The following is a 20,529-nucleotide window of genomic DNA, read 5'->3' as shown; positions in this document are numbered from 1 at the left end:
AACTGTCTCCCAAACATTCAGAGCACTCACCCAGCCCTTGCTGCCGCACCATTACTTCTCCAGCTTCAAGTTTCCGTCTGCAAAATGTGGAGTTTACAGAGATGACTTTGGGCCGAGACAGTGCTTTGCATTGCACATCATGTCCCGGTCTTTGATTTTTAAAAAAATATTGTGGTGTAGGGATCTTGCACGTCAATGGCATTTCCCCATGCATCAAGCAGCTTTTTAACATCTCTCTTGGAGAACTAAATGATTTTCAGGCAGACGTTAAGGTGACCGGATGTAAGTATGGGGGTGGGGTGTGGGGGAATGTCAGAGGTAAGTGTTTTATGATGCAGAATGGTGGATGTATGGAATGGTATGTATGGATTATGGAATAATACCAGGATGGTGGTAAAGGCAGATATACTTGGGGCATTTACATGTCTGATAGAAAAATGGACAGCTATGTGAGAGAGAAGGATTAGATTGATCTGAGAGTAAGTTAAAAGGTTGATACAACATTGTGGGCTGAAAAGCCTATACTGCGACATAATGTTCTATGGTTTCTTTCACATTAATTTTCATTCGGCAATTTCCCTTCCCACCCTGCCTACTGTTCCTCGATATCTTGACAAAAGTAATGAGCAGGGCATTGTATTCTTATTGCCACTGTGGTATTTGAAGCAGGTGTCAGAGGCAAGTGCAAGTTGAATATGCTTTATCTAAAAATCCAAAATCTGAAAGCCTCCAGGATCCAATTTTTTTTTTTAGCACTGACATGATGTCACAAATGGAAAATTTTGCAAGGGGTTGTGAAGTTTTTCAGACAATGCACAGGTCTCTTTATGCAGCATAGACATTTCTGAGAATGGACATCTTGTATTTAATGAACAGGAGTTCATGAACAATGTAAAAACAGTGCATAAGCTGAAAAATGAAGATCTCGATTGTGTATTGAAAGAGTGGATTCATCAGCATCGGAGTGCTGCTTTAACACAGTACGCTGATCGTGAAACGAGCAAAGGTCTGTCAGGTCGAACTGAAAATCGAAGATGATTGTGAATATTGAGCAGGCTGGTTGCAGAAAGTTAAGGAAAGGCACGGCATTAAATGTTTGCGTATTTGTGGGGATCACAAAGCAGCAGAGAAATTCATTGAGTTTGCCAAGATTGTCATGATGAAAATTTAACACCAGAACGAACCTGCAATGCTGATTATTTTTATACTTAACATTTAAAAAAAATACAAGCACAGTGTACTGTAATCTTTTAAATTTAAACACAGCTTCATCGGTGAAGACTGAAAGCCAAACATGGTTTGTTGTTGTTTAGCAGCTGATTCAGGTATTCTCCCGATGCCACTTTTGTTCCTCTTCCGGCCCCAAGCACGTGTGGGAAGGGGTACTCAACCTTTATCTGAATAGATCTTGGTATGATTAACCCTTTGCTTTGAGGGAAAGTAGCAGACCTTAAACTGTGTGTTTGTGAATTTGCATGACAGTAAACTCGAAACTCTAACAAATCTTTGTTAGAATGGAAAATTTTACCTGGGAGGATTTCAGTCTATAAATAGAAATGTCAACATCAATTGTACTTTTTTTGCATAGATGCTGCCTGGCCTGCTGAGTTCCTCCAGCATTTTGAGTGTGTTGCTTAGCTCCAGGTTGTAATGCTACTTGAGAAACTTGACCCCATCAAATACAATGACAAAACCAATGTCAAGTGAGCAGCAACGATTCCACAAGATGGTTGGGGAGCTACTATTTAATCAATATTCCTGCAATATCAAAATATCTAGACAATTGTATGTAATAGTCATAAGAGAATCTCAGTTCATAAAGATACCTTTTGGCCCATCTACACTGTGCCAAACAGTTATTCTGTCTAGTCCCATTGAGCCTCACCTGGACCATAACCCTCTATTCACCTTCCACCGTGCACTTGTATGAACTTCTCTTCAATATTGCAATTGAACCCACATCCACCACTTCCTCCGGCAGCACTTACCACAATCCGATCACCCTCTGAGTGTAAAAAGTGCCCCCTCAAGGTCTCCTTAAGTATTTTTCCTTTCGCTCTTAACCCACGATTTCTAATTCTAGTCTCACCCAATCAAAGATGCTGATAAAACTGCGATGTGTGATTTTTCCAATGTTACCACAGTAATTACATTTCAATAAGTATTAGCAAACATGACGGAGATCTTGCCTTCCTGTAATCTTGCTAATAAATTGGTTAATCTAACTGCCCTATCATGTGATTAGTATTGGAGTACAAAATCCTACAATTTCCTAATTATAGTACAGATTTTCCTTCCCTCTGCCATGGAAGTAAAACTTCTACCTGGGCCGAGCACAAGTGATAAGATGTGGTGGGAGATACCAAAATACTTTTAATATCTGACCTTTCTCCCCACTCTTGTTTTGGGGTGCAATTAGCCTAAGCAATTCAAGCAAGTAAATCCTCACCCTCTGTTGAAGACAGCAAATGCAGAAAAAAATACATCTGTGGCCAATTGAAATAGTTGCTATCCCATAATATAGAGTTAACTCTAGACCACTTTTTCCTTGTGGAAAGAAGGGGTAGGGTCAGTCAGGAGAAGGAGTATGCAAGGTTAAACTTGTGAATTTGTAGGAAGTCTGTTTCCCAGTGCCGGGAACAGAGAATTAGTTAGAAAGAAGAGAACTGGCTTCTTGTACTCCCTTTCAAAACCTCCGGAGGTTCAGAAACATTTTGCAGCCAATAAAGTACTTTTGAAGTGTGCTCCCCGTCGCAATTCAGGAAATGCAGCAGCCAATTAGAGTTCGATGATCAAGTAAGAATGTCAAAAGGGAAGAAGTGAATAAGATGAATGAGTTGGAAGCTGAGTGGACGAGGGGGCAAGTCAGAGGGTTGGTGATCATCACAGTACTAATAAAGCACAGTGAGCAAACAGGACCAGAGTAAGGGCAGAAACTTGATTAGACCTTCTGCATTTGACTCAATTACAAACATCAGTAGCTAGCTTTCATGCAGCTGAGGCATCTGGTTTTATTCATCTTAAACTTTAAAGGATTTACAAGAAATCACTAAATGCTTGGCTAAGTGAGGTCAGCCACAGAGCTGACTGACTGCAAATTGTAAATTGCAATGTAGCTCAGGCAGTCGTGTTTGTGTTTTCCACTACCACCACCCCCAACCCCCCATAAATCATTAAGAGCTCCCAGTCTGGACTCAGCTCTTCGCATTGGCTTATTGGCCTTCTGCAAAACAGGTTAAATATCACTGGCATGTGTCTGAAATTTGTTGTCTTTGTGGCTGGAGTACAATGCAATATATAATGATTTTAAAAAATCAGTGTGTGTGTGTTATAAAATGTTTCTCCACTGTCTTGTGTTCTTTGAAGCTGCATTGATACGTTGGGTCCAGGTTAAAACCTCAGAGATATTGACACCCAAGAACTTGAAATTGCTCACTCTTCCCACTTCTGATCTGTTTGCGGGGCTGGTGTGTGTTCTCTTGTGTTATCCTTCCTGAAGTCTACAATTGGTTCTTTGATCTTACTGACGTTGCTGTGGCATCACTCAACTAACTGATAAATCTCACTCCAGTGTGCCCTCTTGCCACCATCTGAAATTCTACCAACAATAGAAAATTTATAGATTGTATTGGGGTGGGGGGGGGGGAGAGGAGAGAGAGAGAGAGAGAGAGAGAGAGAGAGAAAAGCAGTGGGTTAAGCTTACATCTGAGTGTTGGTTGACAGCAAGGTGGAGATGTTACGTCCAATCTGCCCAGTTTGTAGTCCTCCAGTTAGGAAGTTGAGGATCCAGTTGTAGAGGCCTACGTATTGGTAGTTTGGATTTCTTCAGTTACTCTTTAAATCTGCAACCCATTTGTCCCTGAAGAGATCTTTGACCACACACAGCCTGTTCCATTCCCAAAACCACCCCCTCTGTAGCAGCAACCATTCGTGCTCTTCCGCCTCTAAAACCCTTATTTGTTCTAACAGTGTCCTGCTTAACTTCCCATGTTCCAGCTTGTATGAATTTTGGTTCTTCTAGACCTGCTTCTTGTGCCTTCACTGTCAAGTCCACTTTACCTTTCATATTGGGCACACCTGATCTGGTAGAATAGATATTTGAAACTTTTCAAATTGCTTCATCCCTGCTCCCCTTCCTGTCAGCTTCCTGTCCTGCAACCTCTTGCAGAAATCTCCCTGTTCCAATGTGGGCCTCTTTGACATTTTCTCTCTTCTAGGCTTTTTGTTCACTGGGTCCTAACCTTTGGTATTAGCTCCTTACTCAGCTCCCCTATTAACCCCTTGTTTTGCGACTTCCATGGTTTGGTGTCAAGCTTTCTTTGACTTTCCTGAGGTAGGAAAGGAAAGATGGTCTAATCTGCATCTATTCAGCAGGATTCATAGGTTCTAGTTCTCCAAAAGAACATTACAACCAGAGAAGTACTTTTGAAAAGTTGCCATTGTTTTGTAGGAAATGTGGTAAATAATTTGTGCATACAAAGTTCTCATAAACTGCTGGGTGTTAATGCTGTAATCATGAACAAGGGATCATCTTCCTGTTGCCATCAGGAAGAAGGTACAGGAGCCTTAGGACCTGCACCACCAGGTTCAGGAACAGTTGTTACCCCTCATCCATCAGGCCCTTGAACCAAAGGAGATAACTTCATTCAAATTCACTTGCTCCATCATTGAAATGTTCCCACAACCTACGCACTTTTAGGGACTCCTCATCTCATGTTCTCGATATTTATTGTAACTCTCACTTTGGGTAGCGGCTTATATAGGGGATGATAGCTCTCTCCCCCCGCCCGGCCAAACTTAAGAAATCTCATTTGGGTGGATGCTGTGCAATGCGTCCTCTGTTACAAATTGGTACACGAAATAACAAACAGTACACGGTATGCAATTAAATGAATGAGCTTTATAATTCTTAATTTGACTATATGGTTAGTGAAGAAAACAAAAAAAAAGAAACAAGGCCCATTCTCATGAAACAGTTTAATGCGCAACATTGGAGCTCACTGAATAAGGCCGTTTGTCCACTATCAACCTCCCCCGATTGTCGCTGACCTTCGGACCCCCCTCTCCAAGTTCAATTCTGTGTGAGGTCTACCAACTCTGTCCATTCGTGTCTTCTCTCCTCATCTCTCCCTGGCAAAAGACTGTGAATTCCCGGCTCCCAGACATACAAAAAAGAACAACATCCCACTTATTGGTTAGCATGCCCTGTATCTCTAGTCATAACCCAAACATTGCTGCTATGGGGAAACCACTACCTCAGCAGGGAAGCCATTACAGAGAAGCCATTCCATTAGCAGTGAAACCTAACAGCGTGTTACATTATTACTTAATTATTTATTATTGTTTCTTCTTTTTGCATTTGCACAATTTGTTGTCTTATGCACTTTGGTTGACTGTCCTAGTTGGGTGATCTTTCATTAATTTTGTTATGGTTATTATTTTGTAGATTGCTTGAGTATGCCCACAAGAAAATGAATCTCAGGGTTGTATATAGTGACATATATGTATTTTGATAATAAAATTTACTTTGAAGTTGTGGCCCAGATGTACCACAGCATTTCAAGAAGTCTAGTGTATTGTCATATGCACAAGGATATATGCACAGATGCAATAAAATTCTTGTTGGCGCATACCATCAGATAAACAGTGTTCATAAGAGGGCCATGAACATAAAATATACATTAATTAAGGAAGCAGAATTAGAACCAAAAAAAAACCCAGTCTAATGCAGTGCAAGGTGGTTAAAGTGGTTATAGTGTTGTTATACTGAGGTAATGGTTAGGGTTGTGCAAGTTGGTTCTAAAACGAAATGGTTGAAAGGAAGTAAATGTTCTTCAACCTGGTGGTGTGGGTCTTAAAGACTGTATCATTAGTTCAAATTATTTGATGGCACTCCCTCATTATTGAATTATTCGCTGAAGTTTTACTATTGATGCCTCAGTAGTAGGTCTGGATGCATACTTTCCAATGTGGTAGCAAGAAATGATACCTGACCACGGTTAAATCAAATGATGCATTAATTGAATATTGGGACAGAACAGCTATAATTCCCAGTGTTGTCTGTTTCAGCTAAGTGTATTCAAAGGTACTGAATCAATACAGGTGCTTCATTGCCACACCTTTCAAAGGGCTGTTTTGTACATGCATTAACCAGCCGCTGGAGATGTTGCAACAGCTTGGTTTGGGGTGGTGTGTGAGAGGAATCTGTACTGTACATTTATGCTTTTATAATAATATGCACCTCAACAAGGTGTAGAATGTATTAAAATATAAAGGTATAATGATGTATAAAGTGAAGGGAAATTATTTGATTTATTTTGTAGAATTTTCAATTGCTGAAAAAAATTTAATGTAACCCTCTCAATTACCATTTGCTTTACAAACTGGTTGAAATCAATGTAGCTGATTGCATCAAGTACCCACAATCACCACCATCAATGACCTAAAGGTTCTGGCCTGTGGTCTATAATTTCCAGATGTACATATCCCCTTTTAAAATCTGCAGAATCAACAGCTGTGATTGTAGCTCAAGGGAACTGCGAAGAGGAGACGTCTTCGTCTCATTTGAGCTGATCTCCCTGATAAATGCAAGCTTTGACGGTGTTGACGTGCAGTTAGGGTCTGAAGTAAAAATTGATGATGTATTGTGACAAATGACTGGCCTCGAGCCATGGGATTCAGTTCTGAAGTGCGGGGAGTGAGGAAGAATCAACAGATTCATGGTTTTAAAGGTTACAGCCATTCCGTGGGTCTGTAGGGGCAAAACCCAGAAATGGCCAGCTCTCCTCTGTGCCGAAGTATACAGGGGAGGAGGGTGGGAGCAATTTGGGTTAAAAAAAATTCCCAGACATTAGATTAAATTTCAATTGTTATTTATACTACCATCTACTAGCTACAGACTTGCTTTCAAGGACTCTTTACAATTTATGTTTTCTCCCCACATTAGTTTGTCAGTCTGTATCTCTATAGTTATTTTTTGTAAAATTCAGTGGTATATTTTTTCCTGTAAATGCTTGCAAGAAAATGAACCTTAAGCTAGTATATGATACCACAATTGTACCTTGATAATAAATTTACTTTGAGCTTTGACATTACTGAATGTTTTCCAAGATGGCTCCTCCTGATTCTTCCCCCATCCCTCCAGTTGGAAATGTGACAGTGATATGAGTGGAGGTGGTTCTGGGTCTCATGGCATTCTTGTGGGAGGGTGGAGGCACATTTCCTCTCTAACATCAGCTGTGTGCAACTCTATCTCATGATCTGCACTGAGCTATTAATTAAGAGCTTGCTACCTCTCCCAACCCAACCCCCCGACACCACCACTTCCCTAGAATGGACTGCCTGTTGGACATGGTGTTGTGAAAGAGTGATAACTTCCTCAAATTCAGCAATAAAGTGACTCCTGCTGTTGTCATTGTTCTTAACATAAGCTCTAAATCTTTGTAGTTTCTGCCCTATCCTCCTGCTATCCTGCTTGAACTGACAATGAACTTCCTGCCTGATTTTTACCTCCTCATCACCAAGTATGCTTTACCTTCACTTCCGCAACTCTTTCTGCCTCCAATAGCTCCAGCCCCTTTGTCCAGTCCTAAGTCAGCCATCCTGGTCTTCAAATCTCGTAAGATTCAATAACCAGCATGCAAGATTATTTATCACATCTGCAGTGAGACTTGTGGTAAAATACAAAGAACTGCCTTAAGAATTCTGGAACCAGCTCTCTAAATTTTACTTATCTGTTTCAGTTAGCTCCGTCCTCTCCATTTGCTGTATCCTCCTAGTTTGGTACTCCACACCTTTGTAACCATTTATCCATCTGCACCTTGAAGTATCTTGGCAGTTTTTTCAGGTTCAGGATCAGATTTAGATTTAGTTATCTAGTGTATGTGGAAACTTAGTGAAATGTTAACAACCAACACATCCAACGATGTGCCTGCAGGTATCGTCACACGTTCCGGTGCCTATTGCAAATGTTACAATGTATAATACTTTAATGATTTCTAAGATGGTAGACGGACTGTTTGATTTGGTTGGTTAGTAATAAGATTAAGGGAGAGTTTTTGTCAGAAATTTGTCCAATGTGCTGTCTTTCAAGTGTACTTGTCCATCTCTTTTTTACACAGTAGTGAAATCAGAATTTCTGTAGATCCAGTAATGAATTGTGCTTTTGGGTTCCTCTTGAGGTCCTACTGAAGATTTGACATTGTTGTCTTGAGGTAGGGTTCATGCATCTTTGTGATCCCAGGGTCCCCTCCCCCTTCCCTTTCTCCTGTGGTCCACTCTCCTCCAGCCCTCTCATTTTCTACCCGCTGGCTTCACCTTTCACCTTCCTGCTAGCCTCCTTTCCCTACACCCGCCTTATTGTTGTGCCATCTTTCCCCCTTCCTTTTCAATCCTGAAGAAGGGACTAAGCCCAAAAAGTCGTCTGTTTTATTCAGTTCCATTGATGCTGTCTGACCTGCTGAGTTCCGCCAGCATCTCGTGTGTTTTGTTTTGGATTTCCGGCATCTGCAGACGTTCTCGTGTTTATCTTTAAGAGCATGCTGTTCCCACGATCGCCTCCATGAAGGACTTGTTCCCACTCCAGTTTTGTAGGTTCTGATGAGGTTGATGAGGAAACCACAAGTCCTTCCATTGACTTAAGTGATAGTTGACAAGGCAGGAGGGTAAATGGGTTGAGATGATCTGCTCTTTCTACAGCTTGCCTCTGTATCTTTGATGTTGTTCATACCATCCCTAATGCTGCTGTTCCACTTGAAGCAATCATGGGCTAGAGACTCCCTGGAGTAACTGGGATTGTTGCTATCTTCAAGGATTACTGGAGCACATCCTTGAATATCTGTCCCCCATTCACCTGGTAATTGCTTCCAGTTACTGAGCTTGGAATGGTCTCTTCTTCCCCCACCCCCCCACCCCCAGAGTCTCAAAGCAGTGTAGTTGCTGCAACATAACTGAGTGTACTAGGAACTTAGTTCTGGTAACGTTGGTCCTTGAAGAGGGCACTGACAGTGCTTTGCTTTTCCTTCCAGTGAATTTGCAGAGACAATGCAGTTTTTTTTTTGCAGCAGTTTTCCAGTATCTTGACGATATCTTGTCAGTAATCCAGATTTTCAGAAGCGTACAAGGACAGGATCAGTGCTGCCTGTTGGTACCAGCTTCATAGTATTAAGAGGCCAAGTTCTAACTTTGCAGATACACTGCCCTTTTTTAAAAAATTTAGAGATAAAGCACAGCAACAGGCCCTTCTGGCCCAATGAGTTCGTGCCATCCAAGTGACCAATTAACCCACTAACTTGTACCTCTGTGGAATGTGGGAGGAAACCAGAGCACTTGGAAGAAACCTACGTAGTCACAGGAAGAATGTACGAACTCTTGACAGATGGTGGTAGATTTAAACCTGGTTCACTGGCTCTGTAATAGTATTAAGCTTCCGTGCCGCCCTAAATTAAAAGATCATTTTTTCAGTTCCTTTTAAAATGAAAAGATTTATCTTTTATGTGGCATTTTTATTATAACCATAAGTTCCTCAGTGAGATACTTTTGAAATATAATTATGGTATTTATAGAAGATCCAGCAGCCACTTTCTACACAGCAAGCTCCCACAAACTATAGCCGGATCATTTATTTATAATGCTGGTGGAGGGAGAAATTCTGACTATACTGTTTAGATACAGTGCTGTTGCTATCGGATGGCAAGGTGCAGATGCATCCCTACCAGAGAAGGTGTAAGATGCTTTTCCACACTGCTAGCCTGCAAGTCGCACCTGTTTAGCCCCCCACCCCCCCCGTTGTGTGAAGCCATGGGAACCATAATACATTGGATGGTCACCTGAGCAGCTTGTGTGTGTCACAAACCCTGGTAATGCAACCACTGACACCAGGCACACAACCGCTGAGGAATATTGATAATGACTGGGGTCACCCATGTTGTACAGACACTGCCCAGAAGAAGCAGTGCAAATGGGAAGACATGATGTGTAATGAATCTAACAACACATGCCCTGGTTTCTTCAGGCACTGCCAAGGGGAAATTGGCTACTCGAAAATGCTTCTGCTGTTGCCTCAGTACTGCTTGTGTTTGAACAATCCTGTTAAGCAAACTTGTCGCAGGTTCCTGTGCTTGTCATAGGTTTGTGTAATGATTAAGATGTTTTCTTTTTAAATTGCAGTCTCAAGCTGGAATGTGAGAAGCTGGCCAGTGAAAAGACAGAAATGCAACGGCATTACGTCATGGTATGTACTCAAGTATGTATGCCAATAACATCCATTATGGTTTTCGAAATACAGTGGGGTTGGGGAGTCTGGTGAATGTAACTGTTGCTCATCTTGCTGTTTTTTCTTTTAAGAGGAACATCCCACTGCTGTCTGGCCATGAAATCTCCTAGAGAATGCATTTAGCTTGGGTCATCTAGAGTTTACGTGGCCACCTTCAGCCACTTCATTTCCTAAGGGGTGTTAAGTTACCTGCCTGAAGCAGATAGTATTATTCATTGCTTAAAAACTGGAAGAATGTCCTGTAGGAGTTGATACATGCCTGGGGCAGACCAAAAACTGTAATGAATTTTTTTATTCTCCCATTTGAAATGTTTATTGAGTTAAATCTAGTTGACTAAACAATTGCATAGTTCATTTAACTAGATAAATATGCTGAGCCCTCGGTATATTTTATCCATGTCATCCTGAGCTCAAAGGTGAGAAGACCTCTGGCATGCGATGAATGGATTGACTTGTCAAAGTGGCCAGAATGTGGAAGCCCGCTGAGTCTAAAGAGGGCTTAATATTGATAGGTTGAAGCCAGTTGATTGCACGGTTGAAGAACCGAGAAGGAATTTTCCCATTTGGGTGGTCGCTTCATTGGTAAGGCTGGCATTCAATGCCTACTTGAAGATAGTGCTGATCTGATTGCTTTAACTTTAACAGGCCTCCTGGTAAAGTGTTGAGGCTTGAGTCCATGGAAGGTGACCTAATGAAGGGACAGTGAAGTACTTCTCAGTTGGGTTACTGTACCACTGGCAAAGCACTTCATAGTCTTGCACCTTTTGTCCTTGTTTTTGCCCGTAGCCAATAGACCTCATTCAGCATGTTGAGTAAAATGAAGTTTGTGTAGAGAGTGAATACCAGTGTAGGTAATCTGCTCCTGGTGGGACAAATGACTGTTTTAGTAAAAGTCATCCTAGCCCCAGAACTTCACTGCAAGAATCTCTCAGACCAGTTTCTTAACAGCTTCAGAAATGATCTTCCTTCCATCTTAAATTCAGAATTGGGAATGTTCCCTGGTATTTGTACTTGAAGCACTGCAACAAATGACTATGCCTGTGCCTGCAACAGACTTGGGCAATGTTTGGTTGAGTCAACTACATTTGAGTCTCCGGTGACAAGCTGTGACCAAATGCGTTTACTAATCAAGAACCTAGCAGCCGCTGCTTTAAATATGCCCAATGACTTGCCTTACACAGCCATCAGTGGCAAAGAATTCCATAAATTCACCATCATCTGTCCAAATAAATTCCTCCTTGGAGCATCTCCAAACATCTCTGGTCTAAAAGGACATTCTTGTAGTTAATGGCTGTGCCCTCTGGATCTAGATTCTCTCTGTGCCTCTAATATCTTCATGTCTACTTTATCTAGGCCTTTCAATATTTGGTAGGTTTCCCTTCCCCTCATTCTTCTAAAGTCTAGTAAGAATAGGACCGGAACCATCAACACTCCTCGTATGTTAACCCTTTCATTCCCAGGATCATTCTCAAGAACAACCTCTGTGCCCTCTCCAATGATAGCACATCCTTTGTTGTATATGGGGCCCAAAACAATTCACAATACTCCAATCACAGTCTGACCAACTGTGGGTGGAAAGTTCAAACTGGTCCTATGGCAACATCTAGAACAAAGCATGTGGCTTGGTTAGCTGCTCATCCACCAGGCTAAGTGTGCACTTGTGTCCACCATGGCTGCAGTGTACTTAGAGATGACTTGGATGACTTTATGGGGCCTTCCAACCTCAATGCTTCTACCACCACAAAACACAAAGGCAAAGATGTATGGTAACATCACTCCCTGCATGCATTAAATCATGTGCTGTATTGATTTAGAAGAATATTGCCTTTTCCTTATCATTGCAGGATTTAAGCTCTGGAACTCCCTACCCAACCCCACTCTGTGAGTGCTGCTATTGTCAGGAGGGTGGTGATTCCTCACTAGCAACTTGGAATGGGCAATAAATACTTGTAATACCAGCAATTTCCAGATCTTGAAAGATGGAAAAGATTAAACGAAAGCTTTAGTGTTATAATAGATCAAGGTAGTGGTCACATTTTACTTTAGGAAGCGGTAATTTATCAAGAGTTCCTTGTTACTTCTGCTGTTAAGGGTCCTTGTCACCCAAAGATTGAGATCGAGCACAAATGCTGATAGCCTGCCCATGATCCACAGCAGTATCTCATTTCAGTTGAGGTATTGGAAGATCTTTGGCACCGTTGAATTGGACCAGAACAAAGGGTCAATGACTTGAGGAGAGGAATGTTGAATATTGGCAAGGAAGAAAAGTTGCATATGTTTTGGAGTGGATGGAAATGTCTTTGGGGAAATTTTTAGTTTTGTCAGAAATAGAGCTTTAGTTCGAGTTGTCTAATCTTTTCCTGTTTGTGATCCAAACTATGTCACTGGGTGCCAGATGAGGCACTTCAAAAAGAAGGCAGCCAAAAATAACCCTTCATTCTGTAAAGTATCCTTTTAAATGTTTGGAGTCTAATGCCAGACAGTATGACACAGACAGCAGTGTTATCCCCTCAGAATGAATGGGACTCTTGTTTGGAGTGACTTTAGCTTAAAGTAATACATGGCGAGATACACAATCAGCTACTAAATAGAAGCTTTCTGTTCCAGCGGACAGTAGGGGGTTTGGGAGACTGGCTTAAGCAGGAACTTGCTCTTTGTTCTGAACCGGGTTTGTATTCTATAAAGCCAAGGGACCTTGGCATGATGTTGGGAAACAGGATGAAGATGAGCATAAACACAGGAGATTCTGCAGATGCTGGCAGTCTTCAGCAACACACTAAGATCTCAGCAGGTCAGGCAGTATCTGGACTGAAATGAACCAGCAGAGGCTGAGACCCTTCATCAGTCCTGTGGGCGGGAGTTGGGCAAATTTTGGAGATCTGTGGTGGGCAGTTCAGTCAGGGAGATTTTTGATTCAGTTTTAAAATTTTAATGGCTTTCTGCTGCTCCCCACCCCCCCAGGTATCAGGTCTTAGCAAAGCATCTCCTCCTGAGGCAAAGGCATTGCTGAGGAATTGTGCACAATTCACCATGGAGCACTATCCTTGCCTTCTGTCTGCAGGACATGCCTTAATAATACAATAAAGAGCTCCAGTGTATCCAAAATTGTTAAGGTGGTTGAGGGCCAGCAGGTAGAAGTGGGGGCATGTTTTGTTCTGCATTTAACTGTTCATTACCTAACTACAACTTCTAAGGTTGTCCTTGAGGGCTTAAAATGGAAACTTCCTACTTCATGCCTGGACACAAGCACACACTGCAGAGCACAAGACGGCTCTCAGACTTTTCTATCTTCTAGCACAGACAGATGGCTTAACAGTGACCAGACGTCTGAACCCCATGTGTCTGTCTCTAATGCCAGCATTATAGGAGAATGTTGCGATCCAAGTAGGTATATTGTGATTTTTTCCGAAGCACGTAGCTGTGTCATCTGTGCGTATGCCAAGTAATGAGGGAGGGGTGCGGCACGTACTTTTTGTTTGTTTTTAAGTCATAGCAGCATAGAACTGGCTTATTCAGCCCATTGAGTCTGCTCTGCCATTTCATCATGGCTGTTTTTCCCTCTCAATTCCTTTCTGCCTTCTCGATGGAACTGTTTACTTATTTATATATATATATATCCTTAATAAATAATCAAAAACCTACCAACCTCCATTTTAAATTTCACCAAATGACTCTGCCTCCACAGCCAGCAGTGGCAATGAATTCCACAGATTCAACACCCTCTGGCTAAATAAATTCCTCCTCATCTCTGTTTAAAGAGATGTTATTCAATTCTGAGACTGTGCCTTCTGGTCCTAGACTCTCACACTAATGGAATGTATTATTTAAGTACCCTTTTCAGATTAATTTTAAGGATATTTATTCCATATTCAGCTTTTCACTTCGTGATTTGTGAATTCCAGAGGGGCAAATTCCTATTACCCAGATTGCCGAAAGCCCTGGTTTGCCTTTACTTGAAGCCCAGCCCTGCCATACCCTTATATCTTCCATTTCCCCTTACTACATACAGTCAGCTGACTCACCCACCTTCATGTTCAGTTCATGTTTGGGAAGGATGGGATCTTTCCTTGTATCGCCTGGACTCGATTCATCAACTAAAGTCCCCGTGGTAAAGATCAGCCTTAATTTTATCGAATGGTGGAGCAGAGAGAGGGGCACAAACTGGCTGACTGCTTTTTCTTTCATGATACTCTCACCTCTACAGCAGATAGGGCAGAACACATAAAATAGTGGCTGGCATGCCCACATTTAGAGGTGCCAGGCTCTAGCCTAGAGCTCTGTCTGCTGTACTTTCAGTGCAGACATTAGGCATCCATTGCTTCAAGAGCAAGGAATTTGTGGATTTAAAACATTGCTACAACACGAAATCGAGCCATCCAGCCATCAGGTCTGTGTCATTGATTTTTCTCCCCTTGAGACCTCTAATCATTCTCCTGTTCATTTGCCGTACTCTTTATAGTCCTATTTCCCAAGCAACTGTCGATATTCCCTTTTTAAAAAGAATCCATTAAATAGTGGATTTTAAACATCCTCTGTGTACAGAATTTTTTATAACCTCTCCTTTAATTCTCTGGTGATTGAAAGGGCACAGACTTGACATTAGCATTGTGCTGACCAGTGGAAGCAATCCATCATTATTTGTCGTTACAGCCTTTGATGCTTCTGAAGACTTGTACCCATCTTTCTTGAGGGTAAATTTCCTCTCTTTCCAAGTGTACATTTGTACCTGGAGTCTCATCTCTCATCAGCTAACGTGCCACTGCTTTTTCTATGGGGTTTGGCAGCTTGCCTTTATAGATGTGTGCCATGTTTTAACCGTGGCCTAATTCAAGTGCATTACTTTTAATGCTTAGTACGTCTGCAGAAAGATTTGATTAACCTTTCAACTATCAATCCCGTCTTCAATGATCTTCAAAACCAGACATAAATGTACTTCCTGTCTCTGCTTCATTAGAATCAAGCCATAATTCCCTTCCTCATTCTCCAAAGTATTTTCTTTCCGGTTTTCTGCATTGAACTGCAGCTGCCTTCTTTCCATCCAGTTATTTGTCTCTTTTATGGCCTTGCAGCAAACTTGTTTTAATTTTGGTATCTTAGACACATTAAAGCTCCCTCAGTTTTTTAATCCAGCCATTTTGTTTTGAACAGCAAATTCCAATACAGGATATGGAATGTATAAGCTATATTATGGGTCTAGAAATCTAGTGGTGTGGACTAAGGCTCTGGGACTTGCATGTGGGATGTTTAAATTTAATTTTACCTGATAATCTGGAACTTAAAGAAAACTAATGTTAGCATTACTAATTATGATCCTGTTATAGTGTAATTCTATAGATTCTAGTTATATTAGAATCCATAAGAAGAATAATTATAGAATAATAATTATTTCATAGAGTTGTTGAGTATTCCCACATGAAAGTGAATCTCAGGGTTGCTTATGGTGATATATATGTACTTTGTTCATAAAATTTACTTTGAACTTTGAAAAAACCATATGTGCACTTAGAATATTTGGTTGCCTACTGTCCATTTTGGGCCATAAGCCAGAGGACCAGAATTAGGCCATTTGGCCCATCGAGTCTGCTCTGCATTTAGCTCTGGCTTGTTTATTATCCTCCTCAAACCCATTCTCCTGTCTTCTCCCCGTAACCTTTGACACTCCTGCTAATCAAGAATCTATCAAGCTCTGCTTTAAACATACCCAGTGACTTGGCCATCACAACCATCCATGGCAATGAGTTCCACAGATCCTCCACCCTCTAACTAAAGACATTTCTCCTCATCTCTGTTCTGAAGCCGCATGTTTATATATTTGGAGGTTGTGCCCTTTAATCTGAGACCGTGCCCATTTTAAGAATGGATATTTTCCTTGCTGGCTTGCATGTGACCTCAGCAATGGGCTTGATCTGTTGCATTTAATTCTAGTTAAAGCAAACGTCCCAGTCATAGCAAAATCCCCACAATATACCATATTCACAACAAACCACGATAATATGGCCTTGCCACTTACACTTACAACCAATCAACACACACAAAATGCTGGAGGAACTCAGCAGGACTGGGGGGATAAAAAGATGCGGGGTAGAGTTAAAATCAATCAATTAAGTTTATTGTGATTTAACTATATATATATGTAAACTGTCAAACGAGATCATGTTTCTCTGATCCAGAGTGTAAAGCACAGTAGTACATATAACACACAACTTGTGAAAGGAAGGATAAAATCTACAGATGAATTACACATAAATAAACAAAGTGCATAAATTAAATATTGTAAGGTACAGAACAGATTAACCAGTGACACTTTGTGATATGGCAGGGAGTTCAGGAGCCTAATGGCCTGAGGGAAGAAGCTGTTTTCCATCCTGATCATTCTCTGTTTATGCACCAGAGTCTCCTGCCTGATGGTAGAAAGTCAAAGAGGATGCTGGATGGATGAGTGGGATCTTTGATAATACTAAGGGCCCAGTGTATGCAGCACTCCTGATAAATGCCCCTGATGGATGATAGGGAGACCCCAGCCGTTTCCATAGTTCTTTGTAGGGACTTCCGGTCTGAAGTTCATCTGTTCCCATACCAGATAGAAATGCATCTTGTCAGGATGCTCTCGAAGGTGGTCCTATAAGATAGGGGTGGTTGGAGTGGTAGATTCTTACTTGCCTCAATCTCTTCAAGAAGAGGACCTTCTCAAGGGCAGTAAATACTGACCATTAATAAAGTACAAAGACATTCATGTGGAAAATTGCTTGCCTACTCTTTCTGGGATTAGAAATGTATGGACATAATTCATTTAACTCCATGAGGCATGATATTTGATTAGATACCTTGCAATGTGCATTTTTAACTGCATATAAACCCTTCTGTACTGCCTTTATTCCCATATCAATCCTCTGTTAGTCGATAAATGAATTCAATTAATGTTGATCAAATGCCATCAGGAAATGACTAACAATCATTAGCTTTCAAGTGTTAATAATTTTATTGTCTTATGAACTTCCCCCGGCTAAGATTCATCTGCCACCCAAGGGCAAATGAAGTGGTCATTCCTCCTATGGCTGTAAAATATTACTGCTGTTAAAATACCTGGTTCATTTGTCCATTGAGCACCATGGCAACACTACAGATGCCATTTGTGTGAAGTGCTTTTGACATACTTCAGCAGGAAAAACATTGTAAATGCAAGTAGATATTTATTAAAGTTGGACGTAATCAAATTTTTAAGGGGCACAATTGGGTTTAGAAAATCTAACTGGATGGTAGACCAAGTTCAAAGGGCCAGATACCTTGTTACACAGTGTTAACAGAACTGGGATTTGTAACTTATTTCCATAGATTGGTGCAACGACAAAAATCGAAAAGCCTATTAACTTCATATTGTGATCTCTCTGTACTAATCTTCTGCTGTTGTAATATAGGAAGTGGTCAAAAAAACTATACACTCAGTGGCCACTTCATTAGGTACACCAGCTTGTTGGTGTAAATATCTAATCAGCCAATCATGTGGCAACAACTCAATGCATAAAACCATATAGACATGGTCAAGCGGTTTAGTCGTTCTCATCAAATGTCAGAATGGGGAAGAAATGTGACTTTGACCACGAAATGATTGTTGGTGCTGGACCGGGGCGGTTTAAGCATCTCAGAAACTGCTGATCTCCTGGGATTTTCACACAAAACAGTCTCAAATTTACAGAGAATGGCATGAAAAACAATATATATATATGTTTTTTAAAAAAATCCAGTGAGCGGCAGTTTTGTGGGTGAAAGTTCTTTCTTAATGAGTGAGGTCAGAGGAGAATGACCAGACTGTTCCAAGCTGACAGGAAAGCAACAGTAAGGCAAATAACTATGCATTACAACAGTGGTATGCAGGACAGCATCTCTAACACAAAACACATCAAACCTTGAAGTGGATGGGCTACAGCAATAGAAGACCAGACCATGTGACTTTAAACACGTACTTTGGTACAGGAGCGTTAACATCAGACGTTGTTTTCTTCCTCGGATTTTCATTATTGTGGCGTGAGCACACTCTGATCTCTTTTCATGGAAGTAATGTAATCGGTAACTTTCATTGTCACCCAACCCAACCTCGTGATTGGATTGGGTGGGGGTTCCCACAGGAAATACGTCCTCGATATTGAGGTGAACTAATGATTATTAAGGAGAAAAATGTGCTGTGGTCTGATACGTAATCTTAAAAAAAAGCACAGAGTGTTCTTGCCACAGAAAGCGTATAATGAGAGGCTGATCTCATGACTGTGGTTGGGACCTTATTTGACTCCGTCTCTTTAACTCAACAATCATTTTCAAAGCTGTGCCCTGGCCTTCTGTTTTCCTTCTCGTATGCTGAAATCCAGCTTCTGAGCTGGGTAACGGTTGCTTTGTGACTGGCTACTCACCCACTTATCTCCTGCAGCCACTGGCGATCCTAGAATAAATTGGCTGGACACTGACAGCAAGGGCAAGATCTGGCAACGATATAAATGTTATGCAAGGAATTTTTTTTAGCAGGATGAGGGTAAAATGGGAGGCAGATTGTAATGGCCCAATCCTGTGCTATCAAATTCAATGGAATCACTGAATCATTGGGCTGACATCGGAGAAGGCCCACAAGAGGTTCACGAGAATGGTCCTGGGAACAAATGGGTTAATGTATAAGAAGTGCTTGATGTTTCTTGGACTACACTTACCAGACTTTAGAAGAATGAGGTGGAATCTTATTAAAACCTATCAAATTTTGAAGGGGCTAGAATCCCCCAGTATAGGAAACATCCTCTCCACATTCACTCTACCTAGGCCCTAGATAGAGTGGATGTGGAGAGGATGTTTCCTATAATGAAGGAGTGGATTTATTGAAGATGGAGGAGATGGGTTCTTCATTAGTGAGAGCGTAAGGGTGTCGAAGGTTACAAGGAGTAGGCAGGAAATGAGGTTGAGTGGGATAATAAGTCAGCCATGATTGGATGGTGGAGCAGACTAGATAGGCCAAATGGCCTAATTCTGCTCCTATGTCTTATGGTCTCTATTGCAGAAGATTAGAGTACTGGAACATGCTCATTAGTCCACAAAGTCTATGCTGAACATGGTGCTGAATTAAACCAAGTCTTTTCTTGTCTACTTGCACCAATACCTCTCTGTGTGTATAAACTTGATGCACCACACATCTCTAAATTTACCCCCTCTTAAATGCATGCCTTCCAGTACTTGACATTTCTCTTCTGTGGGAGTAAAGATCTGTCTCCTCTGTCTATGCCTTTACCATGGAAAAATGATTCTAATTGTCTACCCTATCTAAACTTGCTGCCTGCTACACCTCTGACATTTAGGGAAGCAACGAATGTCTCCTATCTCTAGTGGTGTTTAGAGCTATCTTCTTTGTGTCAGTAGCTTCCTCTCTGTTTTCATTACGGTCAGTCATTCAAGTCTGGGTGGAGACTCAGGAATACCGTCACCCTTGAATGTAGAACAATTTTTCATTGCTGTTTCCATAATGATTTTGTTTACCACTCAAGGTTGTTAGCCCTGAGCTGAGCCCCCGCACCTGCAGGACCAGCAGACCACTCTTAGTTTGTCCTCTACCCTTTGACCTGTTTGACATGGGTGACCCTGCCAAGAGCCAAATCATAAAGCCCTGATGCCAGCCAACCCTGAGAATTTGAGGCTGCCAAGCCTCCAAGCCACAACATGTTTGTAGTACTCTTGGAGGTCCCCTATCCTTGCCTCTCATAATTTTATAAGCTTCTCTCAAGACTTACAAAGCTTGCGATGCTCCAGAGAAACAAACTGAAATTTGTTCAGCTTATTATTAGCTCATACCTCCTCATGCAGCAAACCTCTTCTATGCCATTTCCAAAGCCTCCACATCCTTCCTGGAATAGAGTGACAAGACCTGCACACACTACACCAGTTATGGCCTAACCAAATTTTAAATACAGTTGCAAATTGACTTGCTGACTCTTGTACTCAATGCCCTCACCAGTGAAGACAGGCATGCCATATGCCACTTGTACTGTAGTAATTACTTGTATAGCCACCTTCAGTGAGCTATAGATTTGGACCGCAAGATCCCTTCTCAACAGGAATTCTTCCTTTTGGAAAATGTGATTCTTATTGGAGATGTTTTAAGATATTGTGAACAAAGGTAGACTTCATAATTTGTTTAAAAACATGAGTGCAGTCCATAAAATCATAAGGTATAGGAGCAAAGTAAGGCCATTCAGCCATTGAGTTTGCTCTGCCATTTAAAAAAAAAC

At 41.3% G+C, this 20,529-nt stretch overlaps 1 protein-coding gene across 7 annotated transcripts in view; it reads left to right on the top strand.

Moving 5' to 3' along the window:
* The window catches only part of LOC132406030 (transducin-like enhancer protein 4), a 248,613-nt gene that overhangs the window by 18,612 nt on the left and 209,472 nt on the right, over positions 1 to 20,529 (top strand). For 5 of the 7 annotated variants that reach the window (XM_059991183.1, XM_059991185.1, XM_059991182.1 and 2 more), the window contains exon 3: positions 10,168 to 10,243. In XM_059991183.1, coding sequence (XP_059847166.1) covers positions 10,168 to 10,243 — 76 coding nt within the window. The remainder of the gene's footprint in view (positions 1 to 10,167; positions 10,244 to 20,529) is intronic. The other 2 variants (XM_059991186.1, XM_059991184.1) reach the window with 1 other exon arrangement.

Source organism: Hypanus sabinus, chromosome 16 (assembly GCF_030144855.1).
Source record: "Hypanus sabinus isolate sHypSab1 chromosome 16, sHypSab1.hap1, whole genome shotgun sequence".
Lineage (NCBI taxonomy): Eukaryota > Metazoa > Chordata > Chondrichthyes > Myliobatiformes > Dasyatidae > Hypanus > Hypanus sabinus.
Note: the sequence above shows the minus strand (reverse complement) of the source record. Positions and strands in the feature narration are given on the sequence as shown.